The sequence below is a fragment of the Cynocephalus volans genome, chromosome 1, assembly GCF_027409185.1.
Source record: "Cynocephalus volans isolate mCynVol1 chromosome 1, mCynVol1.pri, whole genome shotgun sequence".
Lineage (NCBI taxonomy): Eukaryota > Metazoa > Chordata > Mammalia > Dermoptera > Cynocephalidae > Cynocephalus > Cynocephalus volans.
In genome coordinates, this window is record NC_084460.1 from 123,264,153 (window position 1) to 123,282,302 (window position 18,150).

The 18,150-nt window shown below is 38.9% G+C and overlaps 1 protein-coding gene across 2 annotated transcripts in view; it reads right to left on the reverse strand.

The window, feature by feature from the left end:
- Positions 1–18,150, reverse strand: part of CASR (calcium sensing receptor) — a 32,580-nt gene that overhangs the window by 12,315 nt on the left and 2,115 nt on the right. For both annotated transcript variants that reach the window (XM_063113594.1, XM_063113585.1), the window contains exons 2-3: positions 17,365–17,671; positions 11,822–12,706 (exon numbers count right to left, since the gene is read on the reverse strand). In XM_063113594.1, coding sequence (XP_062969664.1) covers positions 11,822–12,706; positions 17,365–17,671 — 1,192 coding nt within the window. The remainder of the gene's footprint in view (positions 1–11,821; positions 12,707–17,364; positions 17,672–18,150) is intronic.

Genomic DNA, 18,150 nt, shown 5'->3' on the forward strand with positions numbered 1-18,150 from the left:
TTGCCCTTATTTTTGTCTTACTTTTCACTGAGTCGTTAAAACAGTCTGCAGAGAGGAAGTGTCCCAGACGTTCTCCTTTCCTAGAACTCCAATTCCCCTTTCCTTCTGCTCTTGGGATGACCTGATCTCCTCCTACACAGAGTCATGCACACACCTTTGTCTCTACCCCAACACAGCCCTGCTGACACACCCTTCCTTACCTGGAGGAAAGTGTGGCCCTTCTGTCCTTTGATGCTGACCCCCTCCTTCAACACTAGGAACCTCATCCCTCCCACCCACTCTGGGACCTTTCTGACATGGCCAGTCTTTCTCCATGCTATGATTGTGCCCCTCCCACTTCCTGCTGGGGCCCTACCATGGCTCAGATAAAATATGCTTCAAATTTCTCTAGGTAACTTCCAAAGCCCTCCATACTTTGGAGTCATGTACCTATGATTTACTTGTTAGTGCAAATGTTTTATCCTAATCATACAGTTTCCATCATCCTTTCCACATGCTATGCTAACTCTGTCTTTGCTCTGACGTGTGTAAAAGAAGGTGAGAAGAGTGGAGAGGAAGAGCATTATGTCTCATCTACATTTCTCATGTGGCAGGTACTATATACTGTTTCTCACACACTATCTCACTTAATCCTCACAACAACTCTATGGATAGGAGCTATTATCATCTTCATTTTATAGATGATAAAACTGAGGCATGCAATGGTCAAGAAACTTGCCAAAGTCATACAGCTAGTGAGTGCTGGAGTGGGATTTAAACAGGGGCCTTTCAGCTATACCGTCCTGCCTCTAGTATAGATTGCTTAGAGTTCCATGGCAAATATTGCTAGAGGTCAGTGATATTTCCTTATTAAGTACCTCTTTAGAAAGCATCACTGTTATTTGAAGAATACATAAAAATGCATATATAGATAGTAGTAAAGCTAGAGTAGTTGTATAAATTTTCTTCCTCCTTTTCAGGTTTCAATTCCTTGGTTCTTAACATGCCAGGCAGCAGCTGCTTCTCCCCTTTTCTCTGTCCACTAGTTCTCCGCAATGACCTCTCCGGGTATCTGGAGGTAGATGTGGGGTGGGGAGCTGGAACAAGATCGTTTCATAACTTAGACTGTAATCTTTCACACTGGAAGGACTAGATAGACAACTCAAAAAACATCACTGGCTACAAGCCTTCTGCATTGCTGTTGGCCTGGGCTGGAGATTTCCCACTGTAATCTTAACTTGAAGGAAGAAGGAACCAACCAAAATTCTTTCTCTCAAAGTTTCCAAGTGTACATTAAAAAACTCATTATAAATATAAGATTTGTGTACTCTTGAAATCAATCAACTAGCAAATATTTATAGAATATCCACTTTGTCTGCCGAACTGGGCTATAGATATATAAGACATGGTCATCCAGTTCTTATGGAGTTTACAAAAAGATTAGGATGATAAAAAATGAGACATAAATATTGGATAAAACAGCAAACTGCAAGATAAAATACAGTTAAGGGCTAACATATGGGATATCAACACTAAGTACAGAGAAATGCAGAGAAAATGGAGATTAAAAAGGCTGAAATAGTCAAGGAAGGCTTGAGGCATGATAGGGACTTGGACTAGCAAAGGATGGGGGGAAGGAAGGCAGTAAAAACAGTAGGAACAACACGGGCAAAGATATCACATTAGAAATAAACATGACATTTTATGGGGCAGTAAAGAGACCAATTTTTCAAAAATGGTGTGTGTGCTAGAGAACAAGGGGAAATACAGTAGATGGGTAAAGAGTAACCAAAGCAAAGAGAGGCTAGATTTCACACCAGAATGATATGGGACCAGATAATAACAAGTGTTGATAAAAATTTGGAGAAATAGAAATCCTCAATACACTGCTAGTGGGGATGTAAAATAATGCAACCACTCTGGAAAAAAGAAAAAAATCTGAGAGTTTCTCAAAAAATTAAACATAAAGTTACCATTCAGCCCAACAATTCTGCTTATGTATATACCCAAGAGAAATGAAAATATGTCCACACAAAAACTTATACAAAAATGTTCATAGTAACATTATTCATAATAACCCAAAGTGGAAATAACCCAAATGTCCATGAATTGATGAATGAATGAATAAATAAAATGTGGTATATCCACATGTTCTCACTTATTGGTGGGAGCTAAAAATTAATATATAAATTCACACACACACACACACACACACACAAAACCGGGGGGGGGGAGAAGATATAACAACCACAATTACTTGAAGTTGATACGACAAGCAAACAGAAAGGACATTGTTGGGGGGGAGGGGGAAGGGAGAAGGGAGGGAGGTTTTGGTGATGGGGAGCAATAATCAGCCACAATGTATATCGACAAAAAAAAAAAATGTGGTATATCCATACAATGGGATACTATTTGGCCATAAAGAGGAATGAAGTACTGATACATGGAATAACATGAATGAACCTTGAAAATATTATGCTAAGTGGAAGAAGCCAGTCACAAATGACCGTATATTTTATGATTCCATTTATATGAAATGTCCAAAGATGTCCAAATATGTAGAGACAGAAAGTAGATTACAGGTTGTTTAGGGATGGGGGGCCTAGGGAGTGGAAGTTGAAGGGTACAAGCTTTCTTTTGGATGTGGTGAAAATGTTCTGAAGTCGATTGTGGTTATGGTTGGACAACTCTTTGAATATACTAAAAACCACTGAATTGTACACTTTAAATGAGTGAATTGTATGGTATGTGAATTATATCTCAATTAAGCTCTTTACAAAAGAAGAAGGTATGAAAAGATTAAAAGGATTTAAATATGACTTCATTGGTGGAGCTGACATTCATTCAGCAGCAGGCAGAGACTTTGATAACAAGGTAACTGCTAGGATACTTGCTGTTGAGAGTTGACTAATGAGACATGGCAAGTCTAGCTTCAGATGGGGCAGGGAGATAAGGATAGGAAGACGTAGACAAGTAGCAATGCAAACGTCATATCCAGAAAAGAAAGCACCTCAGAATCTTTGTGGCTATAAATTCTATACCTACAATTTATTAGACCAAGGTCCTCTAAAACAGGCATAGTCTTTTTGCTTTTTGTATCCCTAGTTATTTGTAGAGGGCTTGAATTTTAATGGCTACTCAAACTATGTTTGTTGAGTGCTTGGTTTAATGTTACAGACATTATTATAAGTGTCCAGCAATACTAGGTAGACAAGTGGTGCCCATGATGAGCTTTTATCAGTCTGACGATAAATGAGAAAAATGAGATCAACATGTTACCTGTATTAGTTGAAATAACAAGTAGACAGAAAATCAATAAAGGTATAAAATACTTGTACAACACTATCAACCAATTTGACCTTATTAGCACTTATACAACACCCATCCCAACAACAGCAGAATACACATTCTTTTCATCAGCACACAGAATATTTACCAAGATAAATCATATTTTGGGTCATGGGCAAGTTTTAATAAATCTAAAAATCAAATCAAACAAAGTATGTTCTTTGACTCCAATGTAATTAAATTAGAAATCAATAACACAAAGATATTTGGAAAATCTTCAGATACTTGGAAACCAATTAACACACTTCTAAATAACATAGAGTTAAAGAAGAAATAAAAAATAAAGTCAGAAGGTTTTTAAAACTACATCACAATAAAAACCCAGCATATCAAAATTTGTGGGAAGCAGCTAATACAATACTTAGAGGGAAATTTATAGCACTAAATGCCTACATTAGAAGAGAAGAAAGGACTCAAATCAATGGCCTCAGTTTCTAAGTTAAGAAACTAGAAAAATAAGAGCAAATTAAACTCAAATAAAGCAGAAGACAGGAAATAATGAAGATCAGAATAGAAATCAGTGAAACAGAAAACAAAAATAATAGAGAAAATCCCTAAAACCAAAAGCTGGTTTTTTGGGAAGATTAATAAAATTGATGGCTCTCTAGCCAGACTGACCAGAAAAAAAGGGAGAAGATGCATACAATATGAGAAATGAGAGAAGTGACATCACTACAGGTCCTGCATACATTATAAGGATAGTCTGAGAATATTACATGAGCAATGTTATAAACAAATGTATGCCAATTCATTTGACAACTTACATAATGTGAACAAAGTTTTTGAAAGGCACAAACTATGAAAGCTGACTCATAGATAACTAGAATGGCACTCTATTAAAGAAATTGGATTTGCAGTTCAGAATTTTTCTACAAAGAAAACCAACTTAAGGTGGTTTCACTGACAAATTCCATTCAACATTTAAGGAAGAAGTAATACCAGTTCTATACAAACTCTTCCAAAACATTGAAAAGAAGGCAATACTACCTAACTCATTCTAAGGATAGCTGACTCAGATGCCAAAACCAGACAAAGATATTATAAGAAAATAAAACTATAGACCAATATTCCCCATGAATATACAAGCAAGTTTCTTAACCAAATTTTAGTAAATAAAGTCCAGCCGTATAGAAAAAGGAAAATACTTGTGACCAAGTAGGGTTTATCCCAGGAATGCAAGGTAGGTTTAACATTCAATTACATTCACATACTATGAAAGAGAAACCATATGATCATCTCAATAGATACAGAAAAAGCATAGATTACATCCAACCTCCATTTCTGATAAAAGTTCTTAATAATATGGGAATAAAAGGAAATCTTCCTCAACCCCAGAAAGGGCATCTATAAATGTCCACTTCATACTTGGTGAGAGACTGGATGCTTTCCCCTTAAGATTATGAACAAGATAGGGATGTCCATTTTCATTTTATCTATATAGCATTGGACTGCAGTTGATTCTAGACAGTGCAATTGGGCTGAATCAGGGTGATTCAGATTGAAAATATAAAGATCTAAATTTTATTCTCAAACGAAAACAAACAAATAAAGGTCAAAGTAGATTTTTAAAAATAAATAGTTTCTTTTTTCTTTTAGGCATATTCATTAGTACAAATTAGGCTAATACTGTTCCTGATAATCTCAGGGAACCTACATCAGTTAAAAAAAATAAAGACACATAATTTAAAATTTAATAGTTTCTGGATCTTTATGCTCTTAAAATCCTTACCAAAGTGTTGTTCTCTCCCCTGTCAATTACTTCATTGATCATGGAGAAGTTTCAACCCAAATTTATCAAGTTGGAATTACTATGGTTTTATTGTATGGAAGTTTTCTGGCCACTTCTCTGAGACCGCTCACCTTCTCCCGTATCTATGCCTGTAACCACTTACTGTCTTGCTGTCATCCCCTGAAACCTCTGTCCTCTCAGTACTTACCTTTGTCCCATTCTCTTGCTTTACTTGTTTATTCAATAGGTATTTATTGAGAACGACTATGGGTAAAGCAGGCACTGTTTTAGGGACAAGAGATACAATAATTTTCGAGATGGACAAAAAGACACTTGATATATTATTCCAACTTGGTCAGTTGTGTTCATTCCCAATTACTTACACACTATGCTTTCTCTTTGGGTCTGTGTATGAACCGGGATGTTGGGAAGACTCGTTTCCTCGGGTGAATACTGAGGGTTCAAGGTTATAGACCAATGCCCTTACTAGGAAACCATTGGCTGACTTGGCAGCCTATCAGGAGCTAGAAAGCATGTGCCTAGAGGGACAAACTGGACACATGGTACTTTGAGAGTTAATTGACCTCATCAGGGAACAGATCACTTGGAGCAGATATGGGCTTTCTTACTGGATAGATAAATGCCTTTGGGAAAATTGTGGACTCTCTGGGTCTTACTTTCTTCAACTATAAAGGAATAATACTCAAGACTTATATTTACTAAACACATTATGTATAGGCACTATCTTAAGTACTCTATGCATATTAACTGCTGTTATCTTCATAATAAACTTATGAGATAAGTTTCATTATCTCCATTTCTCAGGTGAGGAAAGTAAGACACAAACATAACCTTGACATAAACCTGTCAAGGTTACAAAGCTATTAAGTGGCAATTGAGATTTAAGTCATCTCAGTCTGGCTTGAGAGCCCAATCTTTTAACCATTACACTATACTACAATAGTCCCCCTTATGGAGAGGGATACAGTCCAAGACCCCCAGTGGATTCCTAAAACCAGAGATAATACCAAACCCTATACATACTATATTTTTTCCTATATATATGAGGGTACTTCAAAAAGATCATGGAAAGATTCATATTATCTTTTAATTCTATTTACCTATGATGAAGTTTAACTTATAAATTAGGCACAGTAAGAGATTAACAACAATAACTAATCATAGCATAGAACAATTATAACAATATACTGTAATAAAAGTTATGTGAATGTGGTGTCTCTCTGCTACTGTCTAATGGGCAGGCAGCATACACAGTGTGGATACACTGGACAAAGGGATGGTTCATGTCCTGGGCAGGATGGAGCGGGCTAGTGCGAGATTCCACTACACTACTCACAGCAGCACACAATTTAAAACTTACGAGTTGTTTATTTATGGAATTTTCCATTTAATATTTTCTGACTGACATTGACTGCAGGTAACTGAAACTGTAAAAAGTGAACCCGCAGATAAGGTGGGACCTAGTGTATTTATCTATGTGCAAGAGTTGGATTAGACAGTCTGTTAGGTTGTCTATCTCGGTTGACAGCAGGTTAACAAGTGTAAACTAGATTGAGAAGATGGACATATTTTAAAAGTGAGATGTGGAGACACGTGTAATGCTTGTGGCAATGCAAGAAGCTGTGCTTGGAAAAATGGTGGAAACTGAATGACATCCTCATCCTGATTTCCTCCTCATCCTGTACTTTCTCATGGGACTTTTGGTTATTTTTTATTCTTAATCAACTTTATTGATGTATAATTCATATAGGACAGACAGAGTGCACCCCTTTTTAAGTGTATAACTCTGAGTTTTGGCAAATGTAAACGTCTGTGTAACTACCACTACCATCACCCCAAAAGGTCCCTTGGTGCCCCTTTCAAGTCAATCTCCACCCCACTTGCTGCCCTAGGTCACCCCTGATCTGCTTTCTCTCTAGCACTAGAGATAGAGTGTCACAGAAATGGAATCACACAACATGTACTCTTTTTTAGTCTGGATTCTTTCACTCATGTGATCTTTTTGTGATTCATCTATGTTGTTGTGTGTATTTGCCATTGCATATGACGTTCCCTCCAAGGAATAGATCCTTTTCCATATCCACAAAGCCTATCTATCCTTCAAGGCCCATCCCAAGTCATGTCTTTTTAATTTTCTCCCTTACTTCAAATCCTAACCTGAATTGTATTGTAGAGCTTCATCCTCACAACAGGTATGTAAATAAAATCACATGAGTGTGAAATATTTTCTAGTCAAAATTTGTACCTTATCCATTAATAATTAATTATTTGTTTACTAAGTCATATCTCTAAGTCATCTCTTTAAACATCTTTAATATTTCTTTTGGCATGCTGACTTGCAAGTTATGCATGTGAGCATTTTATTTTCTGCACAATACTCTGCCTTTAATTCACATAGCAGGGAAGATGGAGGTGAAAACCCTTTCACCCTTAAGAGCAATAACAGGCAATCTTTAAATTGATAATCATTGACCCACAAAAAAGCAATATAAGTTAAAAAATGATTTAGATATTCTCCCCAGAGAGAACACTCTTCTGCTTTTAGAATTTTAAAAGAAGAAATTAATAGTTCTATTAAAAAAGAAAATATAAAATTTTACTTGAAATTATAATTCATTATAATATGCTTCCAAATTATTTATTTGGGGAGTAATATGAAGAAAAATAGAGACTAAATGAAGGGGAAGAAAAATGAGAAGAGCTAGTTGAAAGACCTAAACACAGAAGACGAAATATAGACACAAAGAGACTGACAGTTTCACAAAGAAAACAAAACACTGAGAAGACACATATCTCAAAGAGGGTCAAATATACATGACACACACACACTCAGAAGGTCACATATTCCTCTATGTGGTAATATTCCCATTTTGTGGCCTTTTAGGGTATTTCCCCTTAAGGTTGTAAAGTCAAATGGTTGCTCATAATAAGCATAAATGGGAATCACCTCTTGGTACACACTCTAAGCATCAACTGAATTAAGACAAAGACTAGAGACTAGAAATCCCCCCCTGTTGTCTAGGACTTCCAGCTGTTACACATGGCATCACTTCTTAGCACATCACTTCTTAGAAAAATGAGGTGCACAAGGCACCCCACTTACACAGACAATGAGGGATAGTTCACACAGATAATGAGGGACAGTTCACACAGATAATGAGTTTGTTGCTTCTTGCCCACTTCCTGTGCTAATCGTGTAGGGAGAATCCAGGGCCAGTTCTCCAACCTTGGTCATATTTTCTTATCTCTCCTCCATTTTCTCTGGCTCTCACATCAATTTATCCCCCCCCGCCCCCAACACACAATAGTACCAGCAATTCCTGGAAAAGATCAACTCCATTTGACTTCTGTTATCACCATGGTTCTGTCACCATGCATGCCTGTTAATTTTGACTAGTGAGGTGGAGGAATCTAGAAAGCACGCCTTGTGCATAAGCATCCCGAGAAAAGAAAGAAGGTGGTTTCCTACTCATGTGATGTTCAATTCAAACTTGATGGTGGGCAAGTGGCCCAGAGTTGTCCAATCAGAGCCTTGTGATTGATTCAAGAATGAATTTTTGGGTCAAACATAGTCCCTGCAAATAGGTCATGTTGTCAGGTCAAATCAACCAGACTACTACTCATTCATTCTACAAGTATTCCAGTGTCAGGCATTCTGGACACAGTGCTGAACAATACAGACATGGTTTCTGTATTGTTATGTATGAAGTTTACAGTCCCAAGGAGGAGTCAGAGTGAAAATTGTGGAGGAGGGCTGTGAGAAGAGCTTGGGGTCTCCGTGGAGGTCAGGTGGCAATTGTGTGTTGTGTGCTCATAAATTACCCATTAGTGATCATTTTAAGGCATATGAGTTGATAGATATATATTTTACAGAGGAAAAGGTCAACAAAAGAAAAAACTTTGTGATTGACCTTCATTTAACCAGACATTTAACTAATAAGATTCTACTTCGGTCAACCGAAGAACTTTAGAAGCTTAAGCTGGGTATATAAACAGCAAAAATGAGGAAGAAAGAAAGATCAGAAGGTGCGTGTATGGGAACATGACTTCCAAAAACTTCCAGGAGAAAGTGAATTTTCAAAAAGCTTTAAGAGTTTGTGGTGGACAGTGCTAGTGGAGACCAAACTTGATGGCCCTTCAGGTGTGGGATCTAGCTAAGCAAAGATGCTATTTCGAAAACTAATCAGAAGCAAAAAGATGCTGTGCCAAAAACTAATGAATGGTTTGTGAGGAGGTGACAGGCAGGTTGGCTTATAAGGGAAGAATTGACAGAAGGCAGGCATGGAATTACAGGCTGAGACACTTGGATTAGATTGCATAGGTGATAGGTTTCCATGTAGGTCTTCACACGGAGAGTGAATAACTGCTGATCCATCTTTGGATAGGTAGAGACATGGCCAAGATCTTAAATTCTGGGATGCTCACCTAATGGCCTGAGTTTTGGAGGCTCAATGGAGACCTACAGCAAGTACACAGGACGTTTTGGCCAATACCCACATCTTATTCATTCCTAGAGCTTTGATTCCATTTTCCTATCCGTCTCCTCTCCTGGATGAATTGTGACAGAGCATGTATGAGCCGGGAGGACCCATCTTTACCTGGACTAGGATTAGGTGAAGTGTCTGTGTAGTTGGCTTTTTAAATTTTGGCTGCTTTGCTTCTATCTCTTCCTAATAGCATCCTAATTTCCCTCTGGGGGTTCATTCCCCCCTTACTCTCATTCTATGTTGTTTGAGAGGACTCCTAGCATCAGGGATGGATCTGTGACCCAGGCCTGGTCAACCAACATGACTTCTGTGACTTTTACAGGAGATCCTGGAAAGTAAGGTGATCTTAGCAGGAAGAATTTTTGAGCTAGAAGCTGCAGCAGAGGCTGAAAACCACTAACCCTGAGGAAAAAGGAGCAAAGAGATGGAGGTGAAACTATCTAGTTGTACTTGGAATACTTCTGAGATTTTCAGTAATGTGAGCCACTAAATTTCCTTTTTTTTTTTTTTTTAGTTTAAGACAATTTGGTTTGTGTTTTCTGTTATACAACTAAAAGTCCTTATTGTGACCATAGCCTGACTCTTGGCTTTTTTCTCACAGGCTCAAGCTCTGTCTCAACCATCCAGATCTTATTTCCTTGTCTGGGAGAGGAGTTGCTGAAGAGCAGAACTGCAAAGTTTCCCACTGGAAGCCTCTTTTCCTTTCAGCCCTACCTTGGTTTTGCAGAGCTGGCTCCTCCTTCCAGGGGACATGGAAGGGAAGAGAGGAAAGAATGGTATTTACCACCCAAAGAGTGTCCCTTTATTCCTCCTACTTAAAACTCCTAACACCTTAGCATCATGACTCCTGAAGTCTTTGACCTTCATTAGAACTGCTCTGTCTTTGCCGGTGCAGGGGCTCAGTGTGTGGAAGAAAGTTTTACATACCGCAAAGAGGTTAGAAACTTTAGCCAACAATGATGATGGAATGAGATTTTCCTGCACAGAAGTTACAGCTCCTGCTCACTCTGCCATCCTACATCGTCACTGCTTCTCGTTTCATGAGAATCTCTAAAATGACTGACATAAATTGCACGCTCTTTGTTTCTCGGTGGCTTTCCTGAAGGGCTGTGGTAGTTGAGTTCTGTATACAAAGCTGTTCTAGTCACTTTTTGCTTAATTGATTATTTCGAGGTACTAAAATCTTACTGTAATTATCATCCATTGAAAGTTTACAAACTGCTTTCCCATATATCATCTCATTTTATCTTCAAAAGAACCTTGGACAGAAAGTAGGCTAGACATTAGGTCCATTTTACAGAGGGAGACACTGACTTAGAGCAGTGGCTTGCCTAAGATCACAGAGCTAGGAAATGGGGGAGCTGGAGGCTGGGTCATTCACTTAAAATTCAGGGACCCCCTCCCCCACTATCATGCACTCTCTCTGATAGGTCAGTTTAGAACTAAGGAAAATATAAAAGCAGTAGTGTAAAACATGGTCTTATTGAAGAAACAAGGGACATACATATGCAAGAAATGAACAACTATGTAGGATAGAAGTTTGACCAGACTGTTTCTTGAGAAGGTCTACAAAGTGAAAAAGATTATGATGTCTCTCCTATGTGTAATGAAAAAATAAAATCAAGAATAAACTATAAAATGACCATAAGAACTCCACTTAAGTTCTGATTTTTTTCTATGGTAACTACTCAGTGCTTCTTTTTTTAAACATTCAATATCGAATCCTCTTAAGAAGAATTTTTTCTGTGCCCTTGATGTGTTTGTGCTTGTGCTTCGCTGACCCATTGGGTGGCTCAGCACAGGCTGAGAGCAATATAATGGCAAAAGTGGCTGAACACTAAAATACTAGTTTTATGCCCCCTAGAGTGTGGAATGTAACAGGCACTCAACAAATGCTTGCTGCTCACAAGGGAACAATATCTTTAATTCAGGCATTAGAAAAACACTCCATTCAGAACTAAATCTGTTCCGGGATATTTGAAAACTTTTAGGGACCATACTGCAGGTATTCTAAACCACTGGACTAAAGAACAGTTAAGCCAAAGCTTTAAAAAGATACTCAAGTTAAACTACTATCAATTTTGCAAAAGTCAGTGGCTCAAGATGTTTGAAAAGAATAGAATTTGAATCCAAAGCTCCATTTAGTGGCCTCATTTAGGTGTTGCCTTTTTGAAGTACCCACTATCTTTCATGCCTGGATCAGCCCAACTCTGATTTATTATACATTATTATCATGCTATCTAAGCGAAGGATGTACCTGCCAAGCCTCAACCTTCTTGATGTCCGCACAGGAACCATTAGTGAAGAGCCCTCTCCCGGGTGAGCAGGTATATATATCTTGCAAGGCGTGAGCAATGGAGTAGACTGCTAGGTACACGTTGTAGGATATACGTAAGTGTGTGTAATACATGTAAGGGGTCTCGACACTGCTGACATTCTCATTCCCTGTACAGAGTGGTCGGAAGGCAGTGGAGCTGTTGCTTAACCTGCCATCACCTTCCTCATGACTTCTCAGGAAGGTATCCATGGGTAAATGTCCTTTAGCACCTTCTTGGAGGTGGCAGTTAAATGTTTCTTCCCAAAACTCCTTGACAAAACCATTGTGAGCAGACTTCCTGGGATGGACTTTCTGCAGGAATTCCCGGAACCCTGGGATCTGTCCGGCTTTCAGAGCAAATCCAATGGTGCCTCCGACCACATGGAAGTACTCAGGCATGGCAATCAAGGAGGAGCTGGCCCAGGCCTCACTGGCCAGCCAGATCCTGCCTGTGATATTGCGCTGGACAATCTCCTTGATGAGGGGCTCAAGGTCTGGGCCACTGGAGAATACCACGATGACTTTGGCCGTGGAATTCTGGATCACCTCTACCACCTGCAGAATTTCTTCCTCATCAGAGTACTGGGAGATAAGCTCACTGAAGTCAATGCAGATGTCCCTCTCCTCAGCTTCCTCTCGAAACTTTTCAATCCCTGGCCGTCCATAGTCATCATCAGCAGCGATCGTGCCCACCCAGTTCCAGCGGAAATACTCGATAATGTCTGCCATAGCGGTGGCCTGGAGTTCATCATTGGGGATGGTACGGAGGAAGGACTTGAACTGGTTCTTGTTGCTGAGGAGTCTGCTGGAGGAGGCATAGCTGACCTGGAAAGAACCAAGAACACACAATGAATGAGTGAGTGAAGTGCTGGGTGAGAGGGGGCTGGTGTGGAGGAGGCTTTTTGAGTATAACTTAGTCTCATTTATCACACGAGCTGTTCACTATAGACAATCTGTTCACTGCAGACATGACAAAAGGGTGAGGACAGCCAAAATCTGTCCTACTCCAACATGAGCACCCAAGCACCTGTCAGTTTGTGAGGGAGCATCCTCATTCCCTGCGGGTGACTTCACAGTGCTGCAGGTCTGGCCATAGAATCAACGCAACGATATTGGGATGTACTTATCCACTCAAGGACAGTCTTTATGAACTGTTTCATAGTTCTTCTAACCTCCTCTGTGTGGCCTCATTGATTATAATACATCTAGGTACACATCTTCTGCCTGTTGGGTCCAAATTCTGATCTGATCATTTAGCTTCCTCTTCTGTGATGAACATTTTGTCCATAACCCACCTCTGGAAGGAATCAGGTTCCCTATGGGTTATAAACTTAAGGCTCTTCAGAGGACTCCCAAGGGGTTCCTTTTTCCTATTCTGCCTAACTTCTCTCTTCCCATCTTCCAGCTATTCCCCCTCTGCCCCCTGCTACCCGCTGTCCCCCACAAATACTTTATTATTATTATTTATAACTTAATTTAATTTTACTCCTTCAAAATACATTGTACTTGATTTTCATGCCCCTTTACCCGTTCCTCTCCACCCCCCCTCCCCCTGACATCATATCTGTGCACTTGACTTAAATAGTTCTAGGAATTTTTGTGGTTATTCTGTCTTCTTCCCCACCCCCACCCTTTATTTGTTTGTGTGTTTATTTATTTATTTATTTTTAGGCCCCACAAATAAGTGAGAACATGTGGTATTTCACTTTCTGTGCCTGACTTCTTTCACTTCATATAATTTTCTCTAAGTCCATCCATGTTGTTGCAAATGGTAGTATTTCATTCTTTTTTATAGCAGAGTAGTATTAGTAGCACAGTTTCCTTATCCACTCATCTGATGACGGACATTTGGGCTGGTTCCAGCTCTTGGCTACTGTATATAGAGCTGCAATAAACATTGGAGTACTGGTATCCCTTTGGCATGATGATTTCCATTCTTCTGGGTATGTTCCCAGCAGTGGGATAGCTGGGTCATATGGTAGATCCCACAAGTACTTTAGATAAAAGTAACTTCAATGGCAGTCATTTCTGAGAACTGTTTATCTTTTAGGCTCAATTAGCCATTTAACTGGTGAGGCTCAATTCACCTGCCCCACATAACAATGAGGTACATTACTAAATATCATCAAAATCATCCTCTCCTCTCCTGGCTTTGCACTGGTTTGAACACCATCCAGACCCCTTCCCCTTGTTCAATTGCAGGTAATGGCTGAGCCCACTTCACAGGCATTGGATGTGGGTCTCTAAAACCTTCTAGAGGTTGAAAAGGAACCCTGGAGAAGCTTCCTTGATATGCTCCCATTCTCCGAGACATAGCCACTTCTGTATCTGAGCATGGGAGTGAACCACCAAAGGAAGAAAGCCTTGCCTTTAATCAAGAGATCATTGCCTGAAGTAGTATCCAAACACCATATAAAGTATTAGCTAGTGCACAGCCTCCCAACTTCTTTTCACATTTATGGCAAACACAGAAGATGAGGTAAACGGAGCAGGCTGATCAACCCTGCGCAGGGTGCTCTGACCACCTAGGCCTCACCTAGCCACGTCAAAGCTCAAGGGGACCGATGTCTTAGACTGAGGAGCTTTGGCCCATTTGCAGCACTCCGCATGTCATTGTGGCTCACCAGTTAGGAGGTTCCAAGTTATTGAACCATTTCTTCTGAAGAACAAAACACGTTTACACTAAATGGAATTTATTCCAGGAAATGAAGTCGTGTTTAATATCTCTTGTCCTCTAGTTTTCTAGAGAGATTTTAAATTTCTTAAGAAAAAGAGTTGAAGAAATTTAGGGGGATGCCTCACCCATTGAAATAATTACTTTTCTAAGACAACAACAATATGTGGAACTTCCAGAAGGAGAGAATAAATCTATGGTTACTAGAGGTGGAAGGGGGAGGTGGGAATGGGGATGGGGAGAGACTGGGCAAGGGGCATAAAGGATAATTATGATTTGTAATAATGAATATGCTAATAACATTGATTTGATCATCACATGTTGTACACAGGTGATGGTAGTCAATGCTGTACCCCCAAAATATGTATAATCAACTATGCTTCAATTAAAAAAAAAAGAAAAAATAGAAACAATTGCTTTTCTATGTTCAATGTTTTTAAGCAAAATTTTCCAATGTGTTCCTTCTTATCAATGAATTGTTTCTGAACTAAAAGCATAAGAGGCATTGGGCTATGAAAAAATTGGGCCAACTTTGCTAAAGGGTAAGTATGATTTTTCTGGCAAGAGCTTTGATTTTAGAAGCTATAATATGAAGTCAACAATTCTTTTCTTTTATCAGAATAAGTCCCTTTTGCTCTACCACAAAAGTTCATGAGGTAGGTGGTTAACCTCAGTAATTTACTTAGATGTTATTGTTTTTAGAGAGCTCTGTTTGGAGACCCAAACAACAGGCTTCTGAATCAGGTTTTTGCAAATGTAAAACCTACCATTTTGTAAATTCATCCATTATTGCTTGCATCTTGATTTTCTTTTGAAAAACGAGCCAAAAAAGGTTTTAAGGGGATAAAAATTAAAAACAAAAATACCCCTCATGGATTTGTTCTCTTAAAGAATTTATTTATAATATTTGTCCAGTTTTCAGAAAGCAAACTATAAGGTGAAGTAAATACTTTGAACCACACCCCCACCACCACCAAATACATTAAAAACACACAAAACTTTCTTTATCATAAGAGGGGAGAATAGAATTCATGAATGATTCAGAAATCTGTCTAACTACAATTTGTTCTAGCTGGGCTGCATGTTCCATCCACTTGGTGGCGTGGCTGGCACAAGAAATACCACTGGGCCTCTGACGCAACCTTCAGAGCTGTGATTCCCAGCCCCGCTGCTGCACATTCAAATCACCTTGGGAGCTTTCAAAACACCTGATGCCCAGGCTGTATCTCAGCTCAATTAAATCATGACCTTTGCAGGGGAGACCCAGGTATCAGAATTTTTAAAGTGATACTGACATGCAGCCATGGCAGAAAACAACTGCTGTAGATAAACTTATACTGGTTTGACTGATACTCATTATAGTTTTCTCAACATTTTTTTTTTTTTTTAAAGGTGACTGGTAAGTGGATCTTAACTCGACTTGGTGTTGTCAGCACCACGCTCTCCCAAGTGAGCCACGGGCTGGCCCCTCAACATTTTTATAATTCAAATTCAACTTAACTTTGTCTTTTATCCAAACCACAAAGAATTAAAACCCTCTCCATCATCTTCTTTCTTTATCTGATGGTAATTACATCTTATGTCTGTTGGCCATGGGGTAACAACTTCCTTTAACTATGTATTTAAAATAATACTGCTCAATATGCCAAATTTAAATATGTCCAACACATTTACCAATGTGGACTTTGTCAGATCATTTTGGTACAAAAGTTACAAAGCCAGGGCTTCCCCATGGGAAACACCTTTAATTCCCTGAAGTAAGGATTCAGTAAATGATGACCAGACTTTGTTGTAACGCGTATATAAAGGGATAATGGCTATCCCAAAAGAAATGGAGCCCTTCCAACACAGAAATGTGAATTTATCAAAGGCAGTGTCATAAATTTTAAATATTAAACATTGAAAAATAAATTAAAGTGTGATTTATAATTTAATTTAAAATTCGATGTAAGGATGTATTGCAATTGAGCTGATTCTTCCATCTGTGGACATTTAGGTTGTTTCCAATTTTTCACTATTATAGAATGATGTCATAGATCTATAAATATTCAACTGAAAAAAGGTTTGCTCTATGATGTTAAAGGGGAAAAATCAGGTTATAAAATGGCATTTTAAGTTTGCTGCCCTTTTTTTTTTTTTGGTGAAAAAATTGCAACTGAGTAAATGTTTATTAACACACTTGTTTCAGTAAATTGTTAGTATTTGAAAATGCAACCATCTCCCCACCAAGGCTGAGTTCCTGAAGGGTAAAGACTGCTTATCCATCTTTGCTTTATAAATATTTGTTGAATGAAATAGAATATTCTCCATTTCTGGAATGCACAAGACAATGATTAAGTTCCTGTTTTGTGAGAAAATATGATCTGCTTCCCTCTGAGCTAAACTATCAACTCTCAGACAGTAGAGAAGCAGAGACTTTAAGGGACTAGGATTAGGGACAGATAGATATTTTGGGTTTGAAAGGTAGGATAAACATCATAGTTTCATTCCTTTTAGTAAAAGCAGAAGAAAAGTGATTTGCTAAAGAAATTGAACAGAAATAAATAACTGAACACTTTGAAAAAAAAAGACAAAGTTTTACACAAAGTACATTTGAAAGAAGAGTAGTGAAGGTCTAGTGACATCGTTGACACTGGGGTCTCAGAAATCCAAAATAGTCATGATACAGCACACTGACTAAGTAAATAAAAGGTCTTTTGTACTAGAGACAGGAAAATAGCCAACTGCATGGACATTGGGCATGGCATCCCTCCAAGCCCGTTCCCCCACCCTCTGCCCCCCACTCTCCCATCCAAGAAGGCGCAGGTACCTGGGGAATGTAGAAGAGCCCCAGCAGGTTGGCCACCGCCGTGGAGACGCCCGATCCAGTTGCTCCCACCACAGCAATGGTAGAGGGGATGTGCTTGGAGCAGTTGCAGAAGTCATCAAGGTTCAAAGAATCGATTTTGTTCTGGGCAACAAAACTCAGGGTGGCCTCCAGGGCCTTAGAGACAGTGTTGCAAGTGTCAAATATCCTGTATCCCAGTGTCATGTTGGGAAGAAGGGTTGGGCTGCTGTTTATCTCCTCTATGGCAAATATCATAGCTTGTAACCAGCGAAACCCGCGGAAATTATACCTGGAAGAAAGAAGGGGAAGGAAATGGGAGGGTTTCATTTTTTTTTTTTTTTTTTTTTTTAGAGTAAGGACTGGGCAAGGCTGTGTTTGAATCTTTGGTTTTGTGGTATGTTTGAGACCCAAAGTCCTCTGTAAAATGGGGATAGCATTTACCTCATAGGGTGGCTGTGAAGATAATGACAAGCGATAATTATGCAGAATTATCAGCATGTGCCTCCCACAGAGTTAGGGAGCATTAACAAAGTTCATCACTAGTAATTCATTGAATAATTTGTGTCTGCCTCCTCTGGCAAAGAATTTGAAGTAGCTGATGTGAGGTACTTTAATAAAAGTAAGCATAGATTTAAAAAGATAAAGAACCAGGGAAAATGTAAATAGATTAGGATATTAATATGCGGGAGCCTAAAAATAACCTCAGATTTGCAGTGTCATGAATTTAGACTATGACATTTCTGGAGGTCAGAGGGGAAAGAAAAATGA